Source organism: Merops nubicus, unplaced genomic scaffold (genome assembly GCF_000691845.1).
Source record: "Merops nubicus isolate BGI_N331 unplaced genomic scaffold, ASM69184v1 scaffold18381, whole genome shotgun sequence".
NCBI lineage: Eukaryota > Metazoa > Chordata > Aves > Coraciiformes > Meropidae > Merops > Merops nubicus.
The window spans coordinates 1-26,611 of NW_008587852.1; the positions used below are offsets into that span (position 1 = coordinate 1).

At 35.9% G+C, this 26,611-nt stretch overlaps 1 protein-coding gene across 1 annotated transcript in view; it reads right to left on the bottom strand.

Moving 5' to 3' along the window:
• Window positions 1-213: 213 nt before the first annotated feature.
• Window positions 214-26,611, bottom strand: part of LOC103781379 (vacuolar protein sorting-associated protein 13B-like) — a gene marked incomplete at both ends in the record, with an annotated part of 99,842 nt that continues 73,444 nt past the window's right edge. The window contains 2 exons of the mRNA XM_008949094.1: window positions 214-413; window positions 1,285-1,419. Of these exons, the coding sequence (XP_008947342.1) occupies window positions 214-413; window positions 1,285-1,419 (335 nt within the window). The remainder of the gene's footprint in view (window positions 414-1,284; window positions 1,420-26,611) is intronic.

Consider the following 26,611-nt stretch of genomic DNA (forward strand, 5'->3'; position numbering starts at 1 on the left):
TTATATACACCCCATTCTAGCTGTCCTCAGTCAATGAAGCACTCCTTATTGAAGAAGACATATGTCAAAATGCTGCTTTTAGTTTTTGTGTCTCACAGTGAGCTGAAGTTATAACACATGCATTATGTGAAAAAAGATACTTTGGCATTTGGCACATTTTATACAAGTCCCTCTATTGAAATTACATTGGCTAGGAAAAACGCAACATGATACCAGCTTAACAAGAGTTTGGCACTTACCAGAATTATGGCAGTAGTCCATATGCTGTGGAATTTGGATTGTAAAGGCTACCAAATCTGGAGCTAGGAGAGATTCTGGCTTTCTACTCTCGTTGAGCCATTTACTGTTGTGTAAGTCTCTGGTGTCAGAAGGGCCTTGAATTAAAGGAATCAGCTTCTCTCTTCCACTGTCACCTAAGATAAAGATTACACTCCTTACAGCTTTTACTGTAACAAGATAAATTTTCAAGACATAAACATTCACTAGTCCAAAGAGGATAGCTACTAACATTTTAAGTACAGAATTAAAAGGGGAAATAGAAAGAGCAATCTCATATAAATTATTAAACAGCTTCCTTAATGTTATCTTGTAAATGTCTTAACATCCATGAGGGTTTCAAATTAAGTAATCAATTCTCTTTACAACAGTAACTTCTGTCCGAGCTTTATAAAGTAGTATCTTCAAAAATCACCATGAACTCAATTTGAAGTTAAAATACATTGCATTTTTAATGTTCTTGACATTAGCTGCCTTTATGTATGAAGAGATCATAGACATGGATTGAAAAAATTCCTGCATGCTCTTCAAGAAAAAATGAAAGAAATTTAAAAACTATTTATCACAGAGCCCTCAAAAATTTCACAATCAAAGCACATACTTGTAGCATTAATGGAAAATGAGACATTAAACAATAAACAGAATACATCAAAATTATGCTACAAATAAAGCAAAATGTAAACATTCTGTGTAATAGGAAAATGAAGAGTTATTCTAGGTTCTTCAATACTTTTAGATTAATTTTTGTCTCAGCAGAAAAAAAAACAACATCTTTATTTTGTTATTCAGTGTGAAAACTGACTATACTGTGGCCAGACTGGATCATCCTGGCACACTTAACAATAATAATATTTTTTTTTTTATTATTAAAAAAAAAAAAATACAAAAACCCCTCTCTGATTCATAGAAACAATGAGTAAATTCTTGTTTCAGTAACTCTCCTTGTAAAAAGCAAGGCCAATTCTCCTATACAGGCAATAAAGTTTTACATGGTCCAGCTGTACATACCTGGGGCTTTGGCACAAATTTTTATTGATCCCACGGTCCCAGAGGCACATTTGACCAATGATGTGCCGCAGTACTTCAATTCAACATTCTGGATTGAACCCTCAAGAGTTGGCAGGGGATTCTTAGATTTCACACCTAATAAAAGAAAACTGCAAATGTACTAGTCTGTTGAATTTAAATATTTTTATATTCCTTCACCAGGCATTTAAACTTAATTATACTTTAATTATCTAGCTTAGATGGTATAACATTTTCGTTGTGATTCACAGTTTTTAAATGGAAGTGATGGAATACTGTATACTGGCATTTTAATACAAAGAGTTATGCATAAAATATATACAGATACTGTGAGGAAAACACACAAGGCCACTTAGAAACTGAGATAATATGTATATATACACGTACATACACTTTTGCTTTTACTTTTTAAGTGCCTACCCAAACTATTCTCTTTCATGTTTTTATTACAGCCCTTTCCTTTCAGGATCTTAAAATGACTAAGTGTTTGCAGCTTCCATTTAGACAACAACGTTTTAGTCAGTAGCAATGTAAAGCATTAACCCCACGCAGCTGAACGGCACCGAAGACCAATGGCACACTTGCCATTTTTCAACGGAAACTGGAGTTCAAACCTTGCCTTAGGTCACAAGTGGAAGTGTTTTGGTGGTCCTTCCTCAGCCCTGATCATGCACACCAGACAACACCCCCACCGGCCGGATGAGATCGGTGCTGTTGGCCGTCACTTCTCAGGAGCTGCCTACAACTGCAGCAGCAGGGCATCTGGTAAGTCAGGACTAAGATATGTTGGCAGAGCTCAAGGGCACCCCCCAAACCAGCCCCTGAGCATGGAAGGAGGAAGCCTGCCCTCCTGTTCTGTACAGCACTGCCTAGCAGAATAAAAACCCCATAAATTTACTTGCAAATTAGAAATAAATAATTTCAACACCTGTAAGGAGTATGAAAGGAAAAACTAACAGAAGTTACCATTTTTAATGTTTTTTTTTTTCCCCTCGTGCAAAAGTGACTTGGAATTTGTCAGTTAAAACTGGCAAGCAGCTTGTTAATTATGCAAACATTAGTATAATCATGGAACTGTTTCCTTGCATATGTAACATAGAATTTGTTCCAAAATCCATAATTATGTAAGGAAAGTATTATGAAATATCAGGTAAAAAAAAAAAATTAAAGCATTCTGATATGTATTTCAAGATAATTACACAGATTAAAGAAAATATATTCCCTGCAGAATGAACTCATTTTTCTGCAAAATCACTAAAAGACTTTACCCAAAGAATAACTTTTAATATATATTAACTAGTAAGGATTTTTTTTTTTTTTTAAATGAGAGGAAAGAGAAGACTTAGGTTTAAACCTGGTAACTCTGCTTAGTTCCAGTTCTTAAACATGAAATTGTAATTGGTAGCGCATATAAAGGCATTTGGTAATCAGACTTCTTGACACACATTTGTTTAAGTTTTGTTGTGATACAACATGAAAATAATTTTTTTTTAATAAAAAGTACATTCCAATGTACGGAAAGAGAAGCATTATACAAAGGGACACATGACATTTAGTAAAGCAGGCTGCCATATGAAAGTAGCTTCCACATTCTATGCATACTTTCTTATCAAAATTTGACCTGTCTTTTGTATTTGAGGTATGCCCAGCCTTTTCCTAATTTGTGATTCAGGAAGGCTTCAAGCTCAAAGTATGCTCACTGCAACCCATCTGTGTGCCTACCATGCCAACACCCCACTGGTTCTCAGTCTGAAAGACCAGCTACCAGTTTTAGTCTTGTCAATGTATCCTCCCTCCCAGTCTCGCTTGGGGTAAGCCTCTTTAAAAGCTGAAAATCCCCTTTGATCTAAGGTGTGGGATCAGACATAACTCGTGAATATCTCAAAAGCAGATAGGGTATCTGTAGGCATTTCCTAGTCTTGGCTCTGCCTCATACTTTCTATAAACGTGTGCAAACAGAGGCCATTGTGTCAGGGGAAGAAAAAATAAAGGTCCAATTTTCCCTGTCTTTTGCCTGTTTGAAAGCAAAGATTATAAAATACGATTAGTAGCAGCCAAGATTACGCTCAAAGGAAAACAAATTTGAGTTCATAATTTGATCCCCATCTTTCAAGTCTTCTCAAAACTGGTAGCTTCTTGCTGTTTCTATCTTTCAGCAACTGTTCTATGCCTCAAAGTAAAAGGTGTGATTTCTGATACATTTCTCTTGCTTTACTATGGAAGATTAAGTACTTTTAAAATGAAATATTTTTCCATCATAGAGTCCACTACTAGATGCATCACCCTGGAAAAACTTCTCTGCATTAAGACTAAAACTTTCCATGTTAGTTACATGCGTAACTTGAATTTTGTTTTGGTATCATAGTTGAAAACAAGGAACTAAGTTTCATGTGACTGTGCTCCCTATTTGTTTCTGTTCACCCCTATTCCGTCACAAAATAACATGTGGACTCGTTGAATTTCAACAAGATACAGCAGCAATAAAGACATTTATTTCCTACAATCTTAATGAAAATGCGGGTCTATTTGTCCTGTTACCTGACCAGTCAGCATACATGACAGTCACCAAAGCACAGTTCAAACTTGCCAATGCACTGTTTTTCACCCAGTCATCAGTTAGGGAACATGATGAGAACCTAGGAAAGCTGAATGGCTTGGCGTTGAGGGAACCTACAAACCCTCAATACATGATCATATCATTACCAAGTCTGTTTGAATGCATACAAAGACATAACTGATAGCAGTAATAAGCTGATTATTTCTGGAACACCTGTTAGAGGAATAGGATGAATACTTTCTCAGTTGTTTTCAAAAATTTGAAAAGAAAATAGAAAAGTAGTAGGAAAACACAGTATCATCACACTTCTCCTCTTCTATGTTGCTTTGACATCAAATGGCAACATCATCTTGCTCTCAGTTTAAACACCTGATAATGACAGCACACCACAGTCATCAAGGAGAAGCTGCAGAAAAAAATAATTCAGCTCAGGCTTCACACCTCTGGACTGAGGGATACTCAGAAACTCCATTTATTAAAATACTGAAACCCTATATAGAGACTACAATAAGGAACTTAGAATGTCTAACTAGACTTTCATCCCAAAATCAAAAATGACCTGATCCTAAGGTGATTCCCTTGCCCAGTGACATGTCACATTTTCAGAGCACAGAAAGTTTAGAGACTTTTAGTGAACCATTTATAATGAAGAGGTTTAATATAGGAAAAACTGCAATTTTGTTTTCTTTCTCTGAAAATTTTTGGAAATTATGAACCATCCCCTCATTAAGTTGTCGAACTGGCAAGCTGCTCTAGAGAGGAGAAAGAAGCCTTGTTTCCTCTGTAGGCCTCTGACCTATCTGTAGCTTATATCCCTGTAACTTCAGTTCTTCCCATATATTCTCCCTTATTATCTCTTTCAGCATGGCAATATCATTATAAATTAAAGTCTCAACAGTTGTATACATAGTCAAGATATTCCTTGAATACCTATTTCAGCAAACAAATGTTTAAGTGAGCAAAGACTAAGGCTTCCTTCCCTCCTCTTAATGTTTATAAACTTTTTAGAAGTAGTGTCTACTCAAGGGATTGATCGAACAGGAAAATATTAAAGTTCATAGATAAGAAATGCTCTGTGCCTCCAAATACTAACTCCAACTTAACACGGAGACAAACTCTCCATGAGATATTAATTAAGGGATGAATTCAAAGAGGAACCAGGGAAATCAAATCTATCACTGCCAACAGCAACAGTATCCAAATTCAACATCCTGCAAATGAAGTAAGAACAAAGCAGAATTTGTACTGTACTTGCTCTTCTGGAAACACACTTTCAAAAGCAGCACTGTGATTTACTTGACTTTGTTGCTCAGCGTAGTCAAAATCGGAGAACAAAACAACCATGTTTGTTTTTCAGTAGAGCTCACATTTTCTTTAGTTAATTTACTCTCTTCATCAGGAACATAGTAATCAAAGACTTCGTGGAGACAGAGAGATACACATACTTGTCTCCATCTAATAAAACCTATGGCTGCTTCCAGATAAAAATGACGATTTTCCAATTGTGTGATTTGCATACTGGAAACATCTTGCCCATTGTAAGAATATTTGCAGAAAAATCAAGTGTTTTCCTTCTCCATATGTAAGCATGTGATCAAGCAATCTGTTTTAGTTGAATCAGACTATCACACATAGAATACAACACTTCCCTAAAGAGTTAAAAAGCTGTTCTTTCCATACTGCAGAACCTCAAAATAGGCAAAAAGGTTTTAAGCTAAAATCTACTATGCTTTGACAATTTTCACCTTGTGCACATTGACTTTAACTCCAAGCCTAAAGAGACATTCTGTTCTAGAAACACACACAAATATCACACTACTGAGAAAGGTTCTGACACAGTTTAAAGTAGGCATTCACATACTCCCCTCAACTTTTCAGGTCATAGCTTTGGTCCTCCTTACATAGATAACTCTACTATGCAGTTTGCTCCAAAGCCCTTCATTCAGTGACATTCCACATGCAAGCAGGAGGGAATCGACTACCTAAAAGGCAAGTCACCATTGTGTCTCCATAGATCTTCCCAGGAGTTCTGGTAACAAGCTTATTAATGCTAAGCAATAATTTAATTTAAGACCTGTTAAAAAAAGTTATCTAATTAGTGATTTTAGCAATGGCCTATATGTCTTGTACCAATCCATTCGTAATATGGTGAATTTACAATGACTAATGGAAAACCAAGAGACAAAATCTAAACTGATCAATACAAAAGACTGGAAAACACCAAAAACTGTATGTTAGCGACTCTGAGGACAGGAGTGAGTGGGTGTGCCACCAAATCCTTGAAATGGAGTAAATAATTCTTTATAAAGATCATAAAAGAGATAACTGCAAAATATGAAATAAGAAATGAACAAGGCATGACTAAAACGTCTAGAAACAGCTCCACAGGAATTCTCCCCATATTTAGGTTGTGGTCTCAGAAAGAAATATGTCAATTTTTAAAGCATCAAGTACCAATAAACTATGGTTTGGCAACATGATGTAGTAAAAGACTGTCACATACATGTCAAAAAGATTTCAAATCAGTAAAAAGATCAATCCACGAATAAAAGCAAGGAGCTATTAATCAAACTAAGTAATATTTAGGCCTAAGTCTTACCGGAATCAAGAAAAAAAGTCCAATTATTTTCACAGAAACATATATTTGAGTTTCACACAACTAACACAGAAGAGCTAGGAAGCAAATTGAAGCATAAGAGAAACCTCATTTCTTTCATGAGAGATACTTATGTTCAGTTCCTGCTTAAGCAGTGCCCTCAGTGAGAACTTCCAGAACTCTGTACTGAACTTGGCTAGAGAGATGGCACTTCTGAGGAACATGAAACTAAAACCAAACTTAATTCCTTCCTTCTTGCAGTACGAACATAATAGCCACAAAGACCAGATCTAGCTGACATCAGTCCTACTTCTCATGTTCAAAGCATTGGGGGAGCAATGAGCTTTCAAGTTCTTCATTGCAGTAAAACAGCGGCAGCGTAGGAACTCCAACATCTCTCTTGATCCCTGTGCTTCCTCGCACACAACACCTGAAAACACTGAGGGTTTGCGTCTGGGTTTTTTTTCTTCCTCCTTATTTTAATTGGCAAAACAGATAAAAAGAATGATTCTTCTAAAACATAGAAGCTGGTTTATAGATATGCTCTCCATTATTTCTGTAGTAAAACTAATTTTTGCAATGAAGTTCCCCAACCATCTTCATTGTGTTCACAGTTCCAAACTTTTTATGTGTCACCAGTTTGCAGAGCTCATTTTGCAGCCCTAATGTAGACACTCGCAGTCTACTATTTTGTTTCTTCTTCAAAACAAATTTGGGCAGCTTATTTTAAGGAGGTGTCAAGGAATGGGTATTTTTTCTAACTCAACTTTATTTAGCATTACTGTTGTTATTCTGATTATCATCATTATTTAATTTCTTCTAGCTGTATCAAACAGTTTTCAGTCTACATATCACTATTCTAAGAAAGTGCAGTTTTATGCCTACTCAATCCCAAGGCAGGAAGTAACCCCCTTAACAGGTCAGCAACAACACAATTGTGATAGATTTGTGTTATCTCTAATGTATGGTAAGCTGGACAGAATTTCTATAGTCTAGAGCTTCTTGTGACACAGTTCCACACATACAAGAAACCTGTCCTGAAATCATAGCTCTTTTGAACGATTGTACTCAGAGGAAAAGTAAGTGCATGGAAAGGTGAAAGCAGTCACTAAGAGATTGAAATACTCTCTAAAGAAGATCACAATGTTTTCTTCTTGGGCAACAATCAGAAAGTACTTATCTATGTACGTATCCACCATTCTCTTCATCAGAACATAAGTTGCAAAAAACACATCTATGCACACACATAACACAAAAAAAATTAATCTCCTCACCTACTTTGAGTATTTTCAGAGATTTCAGACCAATCACACATCCAGACATACACTGGTCTTCGCCTTACAGATCAGTATTAAAAATCTCTGTAGCTAACCAATTTAATCCTTAAACTGCCTGTAAACTACCTAAGATACCTCAGTTTCTTAAACACTAAAATTGACGTAGAACTGTCATTTAGTGATGGATATTTACACATATTTCCCAGCATGCTCAAGAACAACAGCATTTCACCTACAGGAAGAGTAACTTAAATCTGTCAAATCCCTGTTGCTAAATGCCCATTTTGAGAATCCCCACAATGAACTTCACACAGTTCCCCATCTGCCTTAATCCACAATTAAAATCCTGCTTCAAATGGAGAGTTAAATAAGAAACCTGTGATTCAAAGACTGAAAACCAATACTGAAGAAATCACAGAACACTTTGAATAATATGTTTAAGTCATGCTAGGTCAGAAGCACCTTTAAATAATTCTTTATCCATAATCTCTTTTAAGTGATTATCTAGCCAAGTAAAATAATGTTTTAATTTTGAATGCTCATCAAAAAACTAAACAATTCCCACTGATAAAAAACTTTTCTGAAAACACAACAGAGTTGGGAAATGTTTCAGAACTCCCTTTACTAAGGTTGGATAGGAAACATTTACAGACTTTCTACCACAACCTAGCAAAAGGACAAGGACCATCCTGAAACGTTCTCAGTGCAGGGTACAGAAACAACCCATGCATGGGCTGACTGCGGCTCCTTTTGAGCTACGCAGCTTACATTTAGAGAAGGAATAACATCTTTAAACACACACCATGCTGCAAACAGCTCTAAAATCTTAGTGTAAAAATTATTGTTTGGGCAGCTTAATATATTAACCTTATTACTGCTAACATTCAGGCTATTTAGACATCCCTAATTATAAGCATACCTAATTGACATTATTATTTTAGATTTGGCAACGTGACACTGGTCATGATGCAGGATTAAAGTGGCTTTAGTGGTACTGTTCCTGCTGTTGTAAACAGGTTCAAGACGAAGAAAGATTGATTTTCTGCACAATTCAACAGCTGCATTTCAGATATTGCTGTAGCATTTGAGACGAACAGCAGAAGCCCAAGTTGATGCATTAAAATAGCTTTTGTCTTACAAGAAAAGGCAGAAAAACTACCAGAATCTGAATTTCTAGCTCTCAAAAGCATGTCCTATCAATCCTCACCTCTATACACTCTCAGCAGACAAATACTAAAAATTACATGGATGCAAAAGCTTCCAGAATACAGATATAGAAGATCATGAGAAATTTTCACCAAAGTATCTGAAGCAAGATCCTGGAAAAGGCAGATAGATGGACAGAGGAAAGAGCATACAGTTTCCACCCCTAGTATCACACGCTTTAGTTGGAAGCATGTGCTTGCAATTGGTTGCTTTCATCTTAGTTGTGCAAGCCTTCTATCAGTACTTTTGCTGTTTCTGAGGGTAAGTTCAATAGCTCATACAAAATGTCAACATGTAATGTACATTAAACCACTTTTTTTTCATTAATATGAGCAAACAAAAAAAAAAAAAGAAAAAACACCAAAACCCAAAGAAACCCTCAACTGTGTTCTATCCTGTGTTTTTATTAAGTTTAGTTTAAGTTCAATCCAGTTCCATTTCAAATGTGTTATCTTCAAACACGCTAAGTGTAACTTGCGTTATACCTTAGGCTCTGGAATAAACCTTTCATTTTACAACTCTTATTTGAGTAAAAAGGTGTGTAGCAACTAGAGTAAAAAGACATCTACAGCTTTCCAAGACAGCAAAATGTAGCATGAAAGAATAAGGCCTTAAAGGAACCAGAGTTCATCTCAAATCTCCAACTTCTGTTTCAGCTGTGGACCTTATTTCTGACACATCTATTGAAATAAGCTATTTGGCAACTAAAGCCTGGCTTCCTACAAGTTTGTATTTCTTTGCCCTTAAAATCCTTATTCACCAGAACAGATGCAAACCTTGAAGTGCTACATAACACACCTATTATGCAAAAGACAAGAAGTACCATATCTTATTTGGACCTACACATGGTTGTGAGCTTCCCTGTAATACACATGACACCTGGTCACCTACTTGCTGTCAAACAGAATATCAAATGACTGAAATCTCTCACAAGCTCAATTTGAGATAATTGCACATAGGACAAACCAGTTATGGACCAGTAAAAAGGTCAACAAATTGAAGATTCTAGAGGATGGCCACAGTAATTCTTTAAGAAGTAAACTGCAAAGGCTTATAGTAACTCAGAGGAAGAAAAGCAGATGTGTTCAGTAACTCTATTGTCAAAAAAGGGTAAAGAACTAACATTAATCATTAATAGCCTGATTTCCTGAGTTGCTGGAGATGGTGGGGGAAGTGAAAGAAAATATTAGCTTCTTGCAGCTGGGAGGTGAAGCCAGCAGTCATATAGTTAAAAAGATGGATAAGAAAGGTTGCTGGGAACACTGATTGTGAGTAGGAAATCACAGGAAGACAGCAATTCAGGCAAGGTGGGTAAGTAAAACATGATAGAGATTACATGGAAAAAAGATTAAAATACAGTATATCAGTCTTATTTTGAACAGATTCTCCATAATTTTCCTTCTCAGACAGTATATATTGCTTTAAAGAACTGAAAAATCTGAGGCTACCTCTTCATACTTAGTTTTCCATATTCAAAGATGACAAGAATTCACCGTCTTTAAAGATGACTTTGTTTCTAATGGGAGTATCATCCTTGCTCAGAGTTTTGTGTATGGCACTGCATTTCTTCATGATATGGGGCAAAGCTGGAAGTGGGCAGATTCAGGCTGGACATGAGGAAGTTCTTCCCCATGAGAGTGGTGAGACCCTGGAATGGGTTGCCCAGGGAGGTGGTTGAGGCTCCATCCCTGGGGGTCTTTAAGGCCAGGCTGGATGAGGCTCTGGGCAGCCTGATCTAGTGGGAGGTGTCCCTGCTCATGGCAGAGGGGTTGGAACTGGGTGATCCTTGGGGTCCCTTCCAACCCTGATAGATTCTGATCTGTTTTAGCAGAGGGCTTTAGAGCCCTAATGGCTCACTGGTTGGACTTGATGATCTTCCAACCTAAAGGATTCTATGACTCTATGATATCACTGTGCTCCTCCCAACATTCTAAGTTTATATATGCCATAATATATGGTTTAGGATATAAACTGAAAAAAACACAATGCTCTAAGTTTAACAAAAATGTTTGTATTTTCTTTTCAACTACTGAGGGCTTAAAGAGAAACAGTACACTTAGTGCCTGGAATGGCAGTTTCTTACACCAGGAGGATATTAACCTTTAATCCTTGAAATCATTAAAGAAATGTTTGTAGAGAATATTTTTAGCCTCTTTATCTGGTCAAAATACTGGAAGTTAAGTCGTGTCTGTACAAACCAATCATTTCACCAGCAGTTTTATATTTCTTTAAAGCCTCATATAAAAAGCACCTGCTTAAAGTGAGTAATGGAGTTTTATATTCATTGCACTTAGGAACAGCGTATGTAACCTATTCCGTTTTCCTCCCATGTGGAATATATTTCAGCTTATATTGCACAGCACATTACCGATGTGTATAAAGACTCTCTGATCAGCAATTTGGACTGCAGACAGCAACCTGCATGAGTACACTTTTTTCCTCCTCCTTAAATACCATATCCACTTGATTCACCAACACAAATTAAAACCATCCTTTAAAGATGATCTCACCTTCACAGTGAATACATGAAGCCCATACATGCTAACACTGTAACAATGTCAGGCTACAATCTACAGCATATACCCTGCACAACCAACAAGTAATACACATGCTGTCAGCATTATAAAAAAAGAACCTAATACATAATCTTCCCTGGCACAAGAATATAAAATCTCCATTTGTGTGATTAATTTCTGAGAGGTTAAAAATCTTTCAATTAAAAGACAAAAAAAGAAAAAAAATCCAAATCCAAGGAAAGTCCTGTAACATAGCATACATTAGGGACTCAATTTAATATTGGACCTAGTCTTCTGAAAAAAATCAAAAAAGGTACTTCCATACTACAGCTTATTAAAGCATATGCTTGTGACATACTTCTTTATAGTTGAGAGATTTAAGGAATTCTTCAACTTAACTCAGCAGAAGGTTTCCCTACAGAATTATTTAATACTGTATTTTGACAGACATCTACAACTTGCAATAATCTAACAGAGTTCTTAACTTCCAACAACCACCATATTGGACTCTATGCCATACAGACATGACCAACAAGAAAGTAACTATTATTTTCAATTTAAAAAACAACAGTTAATTTTTATCAATTTAAATAATTATTGGAAACACTTCTGCGTGACTAACCAGAATCGTACAATTGTATTAATGAACTGATTGTAATAGGCATTGCCCTACTATGCACAGAAAGCACACTGCTTTCAATGCATTTCAAACAATGTCCTTAGCAGACTGATTCATCCTCTATGTAGAGAACCACATCTTCACAAAAACACACACTAAAGTCGACAGTTACTCTTTCATTTTGTTCCATCAGCGTATCTCCATGTTGATAATAACACGGAAAAGAAATTTGCCAGAACAACTGAAACTAAGAATAGAATTACCCATCAACATTATGGCATGTAAGCACTTATTCACTGAACTAAACAGGAAGAAGGGCTATATTACCTTAGTTTGAACAAAGTTTTGAGGTCAAGGCAAGTTTAGAGAGCCCATGAGAAGCAGAAGGAATATATAGTCTGTAGTCACACATTTGAAGTAGTATCTGAGATTGGGGAAGTACTTGTTTTCTAATTTACAGTAATTAGGTTACCACTAAATTAAGCTTGTTTGGTACAAATTTTAACTCTGATATGCTTAGATATTATGATAATCTTGATAATCTACCCAATATTAAAATAACCTGAGGAAGAGAGGACTTCAAAGTTAAAATGAAGCCCTGATAAATCTTCAGAGTAACTTAGAATGATACCCAAAGGAGAATTTGAAAAGAGAAAAAAGTGAACTTTTTAATACAGAGGAACATTACTGTGAACTTACACTTTTTACAATGTTTCTTTTACCAATTAGATGTCCTTACTGTAATTTCAAATATGTACTGAATGTCTTTTTAGGTATTATAGCTTGGCTTAGTTTATAAAAAGGAGGTCTATATGAATGCCAGTTGTATGCTTTTCAACAGAAGGATGTAAACTTATTTGGCGATCTGTTTTTCTCTTTCATCCTATCTCTAGTTTCTGTGTAGATTTATAATGCTCATTGTTTCCAATTTTAACAAATCACCTAATGGCAGAAAGGAAAATATGTTAACCTTAGAATTATTTGCAGTTGTAGAAATCCCTTTTGTCTGGCTCATACAAGGCCTGCAATCTGTTTTAAACACAGATTGTCTGTCTTTTGTCTGACAGCCACCAAGCTGCACAAATTACTTTCTGCCTGTTCACCTGTTTGCAGCTGTGTCTGTAAGCTAAGGATTCTGCAGTTTGACTTGAGCAACCAATCCAGGATTGATGACATGTGCTGCTGATAAACTGAGCAATTTGAAGAAATTACTGGCTAAACTTATTGAAAGACATCTGTGCATGAGCCAAGAACTAGAAGCCTTCAATTGTGTGTTTGCAACCTGCAGTGGCGGTGTTCTGTTTGAAGTGATACCCTTCTGTAGGAGGGCTGGCCCCGACACAAAATAACCACACCATCTTTGAAACATATTTCCTCACACACCAAGAGAAGACTGCTGTTTTGGTCTTAAACCTACTTCCTAAATAGAGGATACAACAACAACTAAGACTTCCTATACTCATCTAGCAGAAGTACCTCGTTTTGAAGTGTTTCCATTTTTCACTCAGATTTGGCATTCTGTATTGTTTCCCAGTCTTCTCTGGTATATGGACTAGTTCTCAGCAGCTATGGCAGTAGGAGCATCTCACAGGCACACTTACTCTTTTATGTAAACCAAGCAGACATGCCTTTGAGGTATTATGAGGGTACAGCTCAACTCTTCCTTGGACTTGAACACTACCTCTCAGCTAACTAATACTAATGCCTGTAATTTCTGCTCTAAAATTTAATAATCAAGAAATCGTATTTCTGGACCTAGTGAATCTGGATAACGTCTGACCTTCTGCAGGATATTTGCAAAGGTTAACTTTAAGATCAGGAGGCCCAAGACTGTTATCTCTGGGTTAGTGTGTGTATGCAGGTGTGTGCATGCGTGACATTCTTTTTGCTTACAAAAACTCCACCAGACTGCTGAGCTGTGTGTGAAGGCTAGTAATTTCTAAGTTGTATATTAGATTTAACAAAATAAATTCCTAAGTCCTTAAGGACACATCCTATAGTGACATACTTCAGTGTTGCTCCCATCTTCTTTGTTCTTAGCAAAAATACTGTTTAAGTATACATTGTGGCAGAGTAAGCTAAAACAGAATTCTACACTTCTTCAAATGTTTTAGTAGCCTAGAATAAATGACAAATTAAAAACAGCACTGAAATTGTTTCATACAGTAATGAGAAAAACAAAACCAACCTGTAATTCAAGACAAAGTGTGTTAAGCCTAAAAATGTAACTAAGTGCTTAAGGGACTTCCAAAGTGTGCAGCCAGGAGCACAGAAACTGTCCACTTTCACATCTGCATGCTAACCCTCCACCCCAAACCCATTTTTTATGCATTTAAAAAGGATTAAATATGTGGTATTTAAGTATATGCAGTGAACCATCAAAACAAACAATTCATTGCACCTAGTCTTTGCAACCAGTTCATACTAAAAGTCAAGGTACTGACTAAAATGAACAGACAATCAAGAGTGATAACTGTGCCATTTGTTAGTTTTAGCAAATTAAATGAGTGCTTCCATTTTAGTTTTCTAAGTATTTGAAGGCAAATATTACCTGTAAAAGTACCTTCACAATGGTTGTGATACAAAGTATCCTCACCAACAATACTAACAATTTTCAAAATATGTCTTATATTTGACGAAAAATTATCACTGTGCTTAAACACATTTGAAAATAGGAAAGCAAAGCTTTCAAGTTAAGTAGCTATATAAATTGGGCTTTCACATTTCAGGACCCATAAACTGGATTCAACATAGAGCTGACACGATCTGGAAAAAAGATCTATAGCATCTTTATTGTATTTTATTTATGCGTATTGTATACGCATACAATAAATTAAGTCCTGATGAGGTGCAGCTAATAGCTACACATCACTAATAATGAAAGCCTTAAGATAGTGTTCTATACCACATTTCTTAGTAAATACAGTACATTTTTATATTTACTCTCTATTCATATTGCAAGTTTGAGCATTTTCATGTCGGCTTTTATTTTAAAAGAGCTAAGTCGTGAGAACATTCTTATGTACCACTTCATAACTCTGACACCAAGTATGTATAAAAAGATTAGCCTTTATTTGGTATAAAATCAGTTGGCAGTTTTACATCTGTGCAATGCAACATAAATACCCCAGCTGGCATCTCAAGCTCACACACATATGGACTTCAAAACAGAAACTTCCTTATTTGCAGCACTGCCAGAGTAATTTTGTATACTCTGCATACTACAGCTATTTGTCAGGCCTCTGCAGGTGTGCACTGCACATAAACACACAGCTGTAGTCTAGCAAGCCAAGTGTTCCATCAAACACATAAAGGGAGACCTCAGCAGCTGGATTAGTCATCCCTGCAACAGGTCCAGGGAGAACAATATGGGTTAGTATTTTTGGAAAAGCATGGATAGTAAATTTATGATTATGCTGGCCTTACCAAATAACTGCTGGATTGTGTCATTTTTATGCAATGTCTACTTATTAAAGTTTTTGTTAGAATGGCTGGAACAGACTGAATATTTTTTAGTTTTTAATATAAACAATAAGGTAGTTTATGTATAAAATAGTTTATTAAGTGCAAAATGTTAAAAGGTTTTCATGCTAGTGGTTGGTTTTTGACAGATGTTATAATTATTTGCATTGGCTTTAACAGACAAATCACTGGAATCAATTATAGTTAGTATATCGTAAAGTTTCTTACTAGTTATATATTATACTTTGTCACATTCACTATAACTACACAGCAATTTTCTATCTCTATGTTTTTAGCTCTGCTTAGAGCACAGGTGTATTCCTAAAAATGTTTGATAAAAAGCAATGCAGAATAAGCACTTCTGTAATTAACTTACTTGCTTGTTTAGCATATGGTTTTAATGTCTAAAAAAAAAAAACAAAACAAAAATTGCTCTCTCTCAGTATTCTTTGGAAGACACCAGCATCCACAGAATTTCATGGTGGTCATACAGATGTTAAAAATATTTTAATCAACCAGAAAAAGCAGTAAGCCTAACTTTATGCAAGTTTTCTTTTAAGAAACCTCATATGTCGAAGGCAAGGATAAAATGACTCAGTAAGAAAGCTAAGAGAAGTTTAGTAACTATTTGCCACCTATTTATCCAGAAAGCTCAGTATTTTAGCACATAAAAATCGCGTCAGAAAAAATGAGAAAACAGGAACACTATCAGGACAAATTCTAGATGCATTTCATTTATTAAACTTTGTGTTCAATATGAAGGCTTGTGTGCTTGATTCTCTTTAGTGTTTGTTTAGAATCACAAAAATTTACCAGATCTTACTCATAGCTCTCTTTTCTAAAGATGACAGATTTATGCACTCAGAATAGCTCTTTCAGATTCCATGTGCCAGGAGGAAGATGCCAATTCAAAACATCAGTAGGGTGGACACTAACCAGCACCGAGAACATTAGCACATTTCTCCTCACCTACAGCAGGTACTTGGCAGCACCCACCAACAGGGTGAGCAGAAATCCGTTCTCACTTACCCCTTCTTCACCAAGTTAATTGCATGATTTCAAGAAAGAACAGAAGGGGCTTCCCAAAGGTCACTTTCTTAAACAAGACCTAATGACATTTCAAGACCATGCATCTGTCATCCACTAGGGATATCACTAGTAGTGGCTCAGAAGCATACATAAAGGTTATGTTAACATTATGGTAACAAAAGATCTAATGATCAGAATTATTAGTAGGTAACTGTCCAGGTTTGAGGTAGAACAGAACTAATTCTGATTTTACTTCTCAGCTAGGTCTCTTCTCAATAACTGCACTCTGTGAAGTTAACAGCGTATTTTTGCAGACAGTGGCTGCAACGCTCCATGTCTGGAGTTACCACCAAGGGTAGGTGTGCAGACCAAGGGCACAGCTAAATCTTGTGCACAACACTGGGGGTGGCACAGAAAGTAAAAGTCTGCACCTGTGGGGAGGAGCAGACAGGACAGATGACCCTAAACTGGCCAACAAGGTATTCCATCCCATATATGTCATATTCAGTACAAAGCTGATGGATCACAAGGGTCAAGTTCTCTTCTTTAATGTCTGGCATCTGAGGAAGACTCTGTCCATTGCGCCTTTGATCCTGATCCATATGTTCCTGAAACCAGTTCCAGAATCCAGCTCCTGAGTCCGGTCCCCATTTGCCACTGAGCGCAGTCTGGGGCTTCCCCAGTGCCTGCCCACAGTACCCGTGACAGTGATGTGACTGCCATCGGGGGGCTGGGTTCGATACTGCGTTTGTATCTAATTATATGTATTCCATTTCTTAATTATTGTTTCATTAAGGCTGTTCTAGTTTTCTAATCCATAAGTCTCTCTCCATTACTCTCTTTCTCTTCGTGTTTGGGGAGGGAGAGGGGTTAACAGAGAGCATCTGTTAGCAGGCAGCCCTGACCCTAAAGCTTGACAGTAACTAACCATCACATAGTGATTTCCTCATGTCGTATAAAGGTAGCTAAACTTTTAAGCCCAACAGGCTGCAGTACATGCTGAAAAGGCACATGTGGCACCAGAGGCAAGAGAGATGACCAATAGTCAGCCATACTCAATGTGAGAGCCACTAAAACACATCAGAACAAAACCATACAGAAACACTTCAAAGCAAAAAATGGGCATTGAGATTATAGGGAAAATAGACATGGCAAAGCAAATTATTCTTCTTCTGCAAACAAGTCTGCCCTTCTGAATCAAAACAGAAAATCTATCATTTCAGGAAAACCTATTTTGCACCCATCTTGGATCTACAGCCCACAAAAGAAAACATATATAAAGCTTTAACAATGGAATTATTCCTTCCTGGTTTACTGAAAACAGAGTCCATAGAAAAAAAAAAAAAAGAATTAATGCAATAGGGCAGAACAGACTGGCGGTTTGAGAGCAAAGTTGTTAAGATTTAAGTGCATATTATACCACTGACAAATAAATCCTATCCAAAAGAAAAAAAATTATTAAAATGTTTTATTATCCATCATATAAGAGCTCCCAAAAAAACGAGTAGGCCTTACTTTAGGAAAAACCTAAAACATCTTTCTTGAAAAAGAACTAAAGATGATCACAAAACTACAGAACAAAATAATGTAATGTCCATTAAGTAAAACTATACCCTCCCAAAGTATAGTTCCGAAGTCCTTTGGGCAAAAATCTGAATTTGCAGGAAATCTTTAAAGAAAGTGTTTCTGTGAATATTACAGAAAACTTTAAAAGATGAATTAGCAGTTGTAAGCGTTAATCAACAGTATGCAGAGAACTGTAACAGAACAGAAATTGGAGTAGAGGAAAGAGAGAGCAAGAAGTTTTAAGGGCATTGGTATTCCTGAGGCATCACAGTGATTCAATCAATTTTACATGGATCTATCAGTCACAAACTAGAATGCCAGGTATTTCCTGCCTGACCTCAAAAAAAACATCTGACTTCTTGGCATTAATTACTTCTGAGAAATATACAAAGTCCTACAAAGGCATTTACTCAGTTAGGGGAGGATTCACCATTTGTAATATTTTTATTAGTATTATACAAATTAATCACTACACAATTAGCACAGAACTATTACAGTGGTGCTGTTATAAATGTAGATCTAAATGAAAGTTTCTACTTGTAGACAGAAATAATCTTAACCTTGATATTATAGGACAATCTTCTGGAGTAAATGATTGCCTCAGTAATTGCTGTGTAAGCGTATTAGCCCCACTGCTGTCAAGTCATTTGGATTTAGCCTTTCCAGAAGCAAAGCCTCAATAGCACCTTTGAAAATAATGGGCTCAATCACATGTTCAGATAAGATGTCATCATATTTTGGTACTACAGATGCACAGTGCTTAAGTGTCTGTTACTGGGAGTAGGAAGTGGAAAGTGCCAGTAAGAGACAAGACAAGGCAGGAAAGCTCTGAACAGTCTCACAGCAGTAGAGCTACACAAAAGGGAAAGTCCTACAGAAGCCAAGAGAATATCAGGATCTATTTCTCTGAACAGACTAGATGTGGAACTTGGCTTGGTCTTGTTCTAGGACCTGGCCTGAGATAACCCTTTCCAATTTAAAAAAAAAATTAATAATAATAATTTAAAAAAAATCAGTGCACATCATGATGCAAGTTTCCTTTAGCCCATTCCCATATCCTGAGGAACTGCATTCCAGTACGATTAAATCAAACCACAGATCCTCTTCCCTGTCTAGAGAGCTCAGGCAAGTGAAGAACTTCTAACAAAAGGTCCTCTCCAGGAGGAAAAATAAACTTATTTGAACTAATGGATAGGGAAACAGTTCTAATTCTAAGGAAGGATGTATCTATGCTAGGTAAGTATCACAGCCAGATGGCAGCAATTAATGCATTTTTTTTCCTACACAAGTCAGTATTCACAACTTCCTCACAATCAAGTAATCTGCAATTTTATTTTCTCTTCTTTTCAAATTCAAATACAACAATTTTCCACCTCAGTTGTCTGGGATTTTAGGCACAGTTATATTATGCATATCTTAATCAGATCCTGCCTAAAATTATATCAAGCCCTTCTGGAATAAATCAAATCAAGAAATTAAGGAAAACAAAGGCATTGCTGAACTGCTACATTTTCTGCTGCAGATAGCACACCATTTTTTAAAATCAAATTAATAAAGCTTAAAGTATGTAAGACCCCCACTTCAGAACTACTCAAAAATACTGAAGAAGAACATTTCCTATCTTCAAAAATTTTATTCATTCATTGAACCCTAACACTTAAGACATTCCTGCACGATGTTAAGCCAGAAGAACTTGATAAGTATATGCATCTTGCCTACCACAGGAAAACTAGAAGTTATTGCTGAAAAAAAACCCAACCAACAAAACAAACAACAAAATGGTTTACAGTTAAATTAATCCACCAATATAACATATTCAAGAAGAGAATCCATAAGCATTTACTGGAAGCATGTCATAGATGCCCAAATTAAAATTTGTATCTCAGCAGTGACTTTTTAAATTTTAGAACACAACATCGAATATTTAAACACATTTAAGGAACAATTAAGAAAAAAAAAAGAAAATACTGTCTCTGTTCAAGGAGCCTATCAACTGAAAAAGGGACAAAACCAAGATGGTATATGCATAGACATGCAGAAGTGGTAAAGAAGATTTTGTAGTACATAGATATGGAGGGAACAACTGTAAAATATTCAGTAACTCTGGTCTTTATTCCAATTAAATCTTACACTGGTAAACATGACAATTAAAAAGCCACCTAACATCCTAAAATGTTTGGGAAGTGTATATTGACTGTATCTTAGCAGCATTTTGAAAACCTGATAAAACCTGAATTGACAAAGAACTTCCTACATTAAGAACTACTACACCATTGCCCAAAGAGCTGAAGCAACATTATCAAACTGTAACCAATTCCAGACCCGTTTGGGCATCACACAGACCATACTTACTTCTCTCTCCATTCCTACCTCCACTTTTTTCCCATTTTCCTTAAAATACAAGCTATTTTATAGGGTGACTGTAATATGATACTATGATCATGGTTGATGGCAGTTAGAAACAGACCCTTCTAATCCAGCTGCTCTCCACTTCAACAAATGTCATTTAAAAGCTACTTCATAAAAACGTTATTGCTTCATACTTAAAAGACATTAAGTCAAGATTTTGGAAATTCCATTCACTTGATTATATCAGCAAGTGCACTATATGTGAGATTTATCATTAAGCAAAATCCATGTGAACTGTTTTCCAGACTTTAGTTAATGCTCTTATGACACATTTGGCCAATGAAAAGGGATGAAAAACAGTAGTGCTTTGAAGCAATAGCCAGTAAACGCCACTGTGGTTTACCAAGAGTGTGATGCACAACATATTAGACCACAGTTAATGAAATTAAACCATTTCTTATACTTTTTAAATGTGTCCTGTATTACTTGCTTGGAAACTACACAACTGCTTCATCTTTCAGATTTTACTTTTTTCTGTAGTAAACTGCATCTCTTGCATCTACTGGTAATTAAATCAGTAAGTGACTACCACTGTTTTGTATTTTATAATCATATTTAAAGCAAAATAACTCAATAAATAAGCTACATGTTCTTTTGTTTCTGCATAAAAATGAAACTATAACTTTATATTCCTTATTCAATGATCTGGGGAAAAGATAACTGTGAAGAAAACAGGACAAACTACTTGCACACTACTTAATTGTATAAGATACGGAAGAAAGCTACTTACCAATGCACAATATGCCCATTAAAAGTGGCTTTAATGTAAAGCTTTATTTTCAGAGTTTGAGAGAAAAATATCTGCCGTCAGATATTTTGATGTAGTAGATTTTTAAAGCTTTAACTCTACTCTTCATGTACAATTTCTTCAAGAAAACAATGAGGTGGGTTATTTACCAAAATAAAACACTATTTGTCCTCAACTGTTCTGAAGTCTTGAAGAACCAAACAGATAATTAATCTTCAAAACTCATTTACTTCTCTAGCATTATTATTTACGTACTAATTATAAATCTATGCTTAAAGCCTAGCTAAATTAAATCCTTAAAGTGGACTACATGTCTCCATTATATAGCAATACATTGTATATTCTCCTACTTACACCCATAGATCTACGAAAACATAGTAACTTTCTCTCAGAATTTGAGACAGCCAGCTCAAAGTTTAAAATTAATTTCTCTCTAGCAGTCCAATCAGCTGTTGTCTCAAGCTAAGAACTCAATTCTCCTGAGTCCTAAAAGCTTTCCAAATGAAGTTCTTCACACACTGTATTTTAACATGTTAATTTATGACTGAGCAATGTTAACTAACAAACTTTTCCAATTACCATAATTATTTAACAGTAAACTGAGGGACAGTCAATAGTTCAGGTCATTTTTACATAGTGTCACTGTAAGAAGCCAATAATACTCTTTCCCAGGGACTATCAAGCTACAAGTTTGCTCGTTATAGTCATCAGCAGAGTGAGAAGATTTATATGTGAGAGATCAGTCATGAAATAGCATCAAAAACTATCGGTAAGAGAAAAGGGAAATGGTAACAGCCCTTCTACTACTCCACATCAGAAGAGCTGCTGTCTTCTGTTTGCTACTTAGAAATGTTTTACTAAATTTTCAGAAAAACAACAATATCAAAAGTAGAACTCTTCTTGTTGGGGGTTGGGAGGGGAATGAAGATATGGAATCTTCCATTTAACAAAAATTATTTTCAAGCAAATCACTTTTTCCAGATAAAAAGATTAAAAAGGCAACAGAGGAGCTCTCAATGTAACTCCTCCAATATTGAGACTGTAATTTCTGTATATATTAAAACAGAAGTAACATAAAGGGAAATAAAATGAGATAATTATTGTGCTTAACAGAAAGTTGTCCTTATTAGCAGGAGTGTTGAACAACGTGGACTTTTAACACAAGTGACACTGCACACCAAAGTGACAGTGAGGCTCAGATCACATACCCTTATTTCCACAATCATTTTCACATGTCTACAATGAATACAGTACCATTTTAAAAATGAAAAGCAGGCATTCCTTTGGAAATTAATTCAGTGTTTAGCATGTCACACTCAGAAAAGATCTCCTTTTATAATGCAGTAAAATTAGAACATAAGAGATAACTATAAGGATGTTTACTACTCCATTTGCCTTAATTTTGTCCAATAGGCACAAGTATACAGTTGTGGAAAGATGGCATTCATGTCTGAAACACTGTATTCTAACAATTAAGTCATGAGTCTTTGTCTGAAAATAAACATATACAAAATCTAAAAAAAAAAAAAAAAAAATTCACCATGGAACCTCGTGTACCAAGCTTTTCCACATACCTCGTTAACTACTCCTGCTGACAGACTTTGATCTCAATAGTCTCCAATCACTTCCCAGAAAGAAACAAACACACACATCATTGGACATTTCTTCTTACCACAGTCTTTCTCCTCAAATAAAAATTTAAGCCTACACTTAATGTAAACACGTGTCCTGAATCCATGTATGCTAGCACTGCAGAAGGTAGAGCTAAGGGGACCGTGGGAGAATGCTATTTAGGAATTGCTGTGAATATTGCTGCTCTTCATGATGGCTTTCGAAGAGGATCCAGTTCTTCCCTACAGTCTGTATCTGGGTTATCCATACTCAAGTTAATTCTCTGAGGGCAATTGCTTATAGAAGAAAACTGAAATTACTACATCTGTAACAAGAGTATTGTTGCTCATTTTTAATTATTATTTCCATAGGCAGGTCCATAGTTTTTCACACCATAACAAATTGAGCCCAACTAGTAAACCCTTCACTGTGAAGAAGTTGATTTTCTCTTCTGCATAAACAGTACAACTTGTGAGAAATCAGTGAAGAATTAGTAATATGCAAGTAGAGCTATGTGACATTCTCCCTGAAGATCACATTACAAGATATGAAAGTAAGCTTTAACTTGCATCTTCTTTCAGGACTTTTCATTATACTACTATAAAAAAATTCACTAGTTTCACATATGGGAGTGGAAATTAATTTTGCAGTGCTAAGACGACTCTACTCAGCAAACGGATATTAAACCATGGCAACAAAACTTTTCAAAATACATTTGTGTTTTGAAAAACATGTATATAAATGTGGCACCAAGGGAGACTTCCTCTTTAAGTTCAATTATATGACAGAATAAGTATTCTAACGCCAAGCTTCTCCATTTACATCACAATGCATCAGTTGCTTCTTGTAGTGGTTACACAACACATGACAGTGTAGTTCCAAAGACTTCAGACAACATCAATAAATACAGGAAAGACATTTTTTCAACACACCAAGCAGAATGCATATTTAATAATCAGACATATATTTCAAATGATTTCCCAGAGGAAATATTTAACTAATAACATTTTCATAGAGTACACAGAAGCAATGTGTAGACCAGCTATATGAAATGGCAACTGATGTAAAACACACTAATTTTCAAAGGCTTCATCCCATCTTTGGAAACTATAGCTCTGCTGATACATTCCCAGGTGGAAAGATCTGAGTCGCTATCTTGCAAATCCAAAGTAATTCATTGCAACAGGAGACAATATATAAAAGATAGATCACACAAAAGGTATAAACCATTTACAACAGGTAATCAAGGAAAGAGAAGATGCTCTTAAAATGATTTGTGAAAGTCAACTTATCCTGTAAGAGTGACAAAAAAAAAAAAAAAAAAACCACACAAAAAACCCACAACACACTAGAAAAAAAGATATTTCTTGTATAAGAAATGTGTATTTCTTTTTATTTCCTTTGCTAAGTCATCACTGTAGGGTAAGGCCAAAAAAATCCAGAAGTTTTAATATGAGAGATTATAGAATAATCTTGCTGATGATCAAATTTTGTTTTTCCAGAAGACAGTTGTTAACGCTAAAAATGGAGGCAGCTGGCAGTTTCAGAAACCTCATATAGAATTATTCCAAAAACTTCCTTACAGATACTTCATTTTTTATATTTTTTTAAAAAAGGGAACACAGCAGTTGCACAATTCGTTAAGGTGCTTTTCAGCCACACAAGCTGACAATTCTCCGTTCATTCCCTAAAGATTTTAGAAAAGATTCCCTAAAGAAGCCTAAAATATTTCTGCTGCAATTGTATAAACTCAGTAATTTGAAAACAAATGAAAAGGCAACTATAAGTATCTTAGAAAAATGCCACCTAAAGAAATCTCCTCTGTGTTGATGACCAGTTACTTTGCTAATATACAAAAATACCATACCTATACAAATGCACGGTATTCTCATGGGAAATATAAAGAAAAAAGATGAAAACAAAAGAAAACACTCACTCTTGATCCAATGGCATCCAGTGATCACAGAACAGGTAGACAATTTACCTATTCAGGCAACCAAAGGAAAGGCCAATGTTCCACAGGAAATAAAAATCCCAGAGGAAATAAAAGTGGAAATTAAATCAAGGGAAAAAGGTATTGGTCTTTACACCCCAAGAACTGCCTACAGCAGCATTTTACAGAGAGGTCCCTGGGGGCTAGCTGAGCTTCAACAGTGGCAGCATTACACTGTAACTATTGGGTCATCAATGGCATAGTTGGACAATTAATAGAAGAGGTAATATTTACTTATTTTAGTACAAAACTGCACAAAATGCAGCCATACAGCCTGACACACAGAGAATTTTTGTACTTATGTCAAAAAAAGCAAAACACTGAAATCAACCATTTAATTAGAAGGAAATACAAGTGAGTAAGAGACTTCAAGGAGATTGTATTGTATCTATCTGCATAGGACAGAGAGCAAACAAAACTAAACCCACCACCATACCCCACCCCAAAAAAAAAATCCTCACAAACAGAAAAAAATTATATTTGTTCCATTAACACTATACTATATACACACTATACTTAAGAAGAAAGATTTATACTATACTTAAGAAGAAAGATTTTTCTTCTTAATGAAGAATTATCTACAGGCCAGGTGTGGTAGCTCTTACGAAAAAAAAAAAACACTGTAACTGGATTTATATCATAAACATGAATGCTTAGAATAGTTTTGGATGCAAATAATAGTTTTCTTTGCACAGCATATCCATGCAACTCTACAGAGACTTGCTTCACAACTCTACAATCACAGGACCCCTTTGCAAACAAAATCCTCATATGCACCCTCTTAAAACAGAAAATTTCTATTCTCTTAACTCCCTCAAATTTCTCCTCTTACATCTCCAAACTAGATAAGATGAAGACCTTTCAATGTTGACTTTTTTCTTCCCTCTTTAAGGACAGAAGAAAACAGTTGCATTTGTTATGGCAGTGTATCAGCAGAAATCCCACCCTGTGAGACTAGCTAAGCAGTGCCAACTTCTGAAATGACCACCAAACAATAGCAGTATATAAAAGAAACAAGAAGTTTGCTTTACAGAAAGTTACTTGTCACTTGAACGTGGAGGGACTAAAACCTGCCTACATGCTGACTACAGATATCTGCTTTGTAAATTTTCAGTGTAGGGATATTACTGAAAGAAATTTCAGCTGGTTTACCTCTCAAAAGTAATGCACAAAGTATTTTTGGCACAATGCTACAAGTATGTTACGGCATAGCAGAATGCAGAATTTCAACTTTGACATCCTTTGGATCAAGGCAGTATGGGCTTCAGTACTAACAGACAAGGGGACAAATAATCCTATGCAATTTATATAACTCTTGTGTAAACAATACTAAGTGGGTATTAATTATTTTAAACATGCAAAGAATGTAAACAACTTTAACCTGCAAGACTGTGCATCTTTCAGAAAGTAAAAGAAAAGAAGCTGATGCATTGAAATAGAAGTTCAAGATTGCTGCAGAGCCTGATACCAAGACCAGCTTATAAATTCAGCTCAGAGGTGCTCTCCCTTGGGGCAATGTCATCATTCCCTCTACATTGAGCTGCCTCCAGTGCACATGTGGGCACATTATAAACCAGGTAAATGGCTAAACTGACTGAAAAGTAACCCTTAGAAGAAGCAGCTTCCAGCTGGATCTACAAGCTGAACTAACTGCTCACATATCTGCCTGACCATTAGAAGGTGTGGGAAAGCTGCTGTCAGAAGTGGGAGGACCACTCCT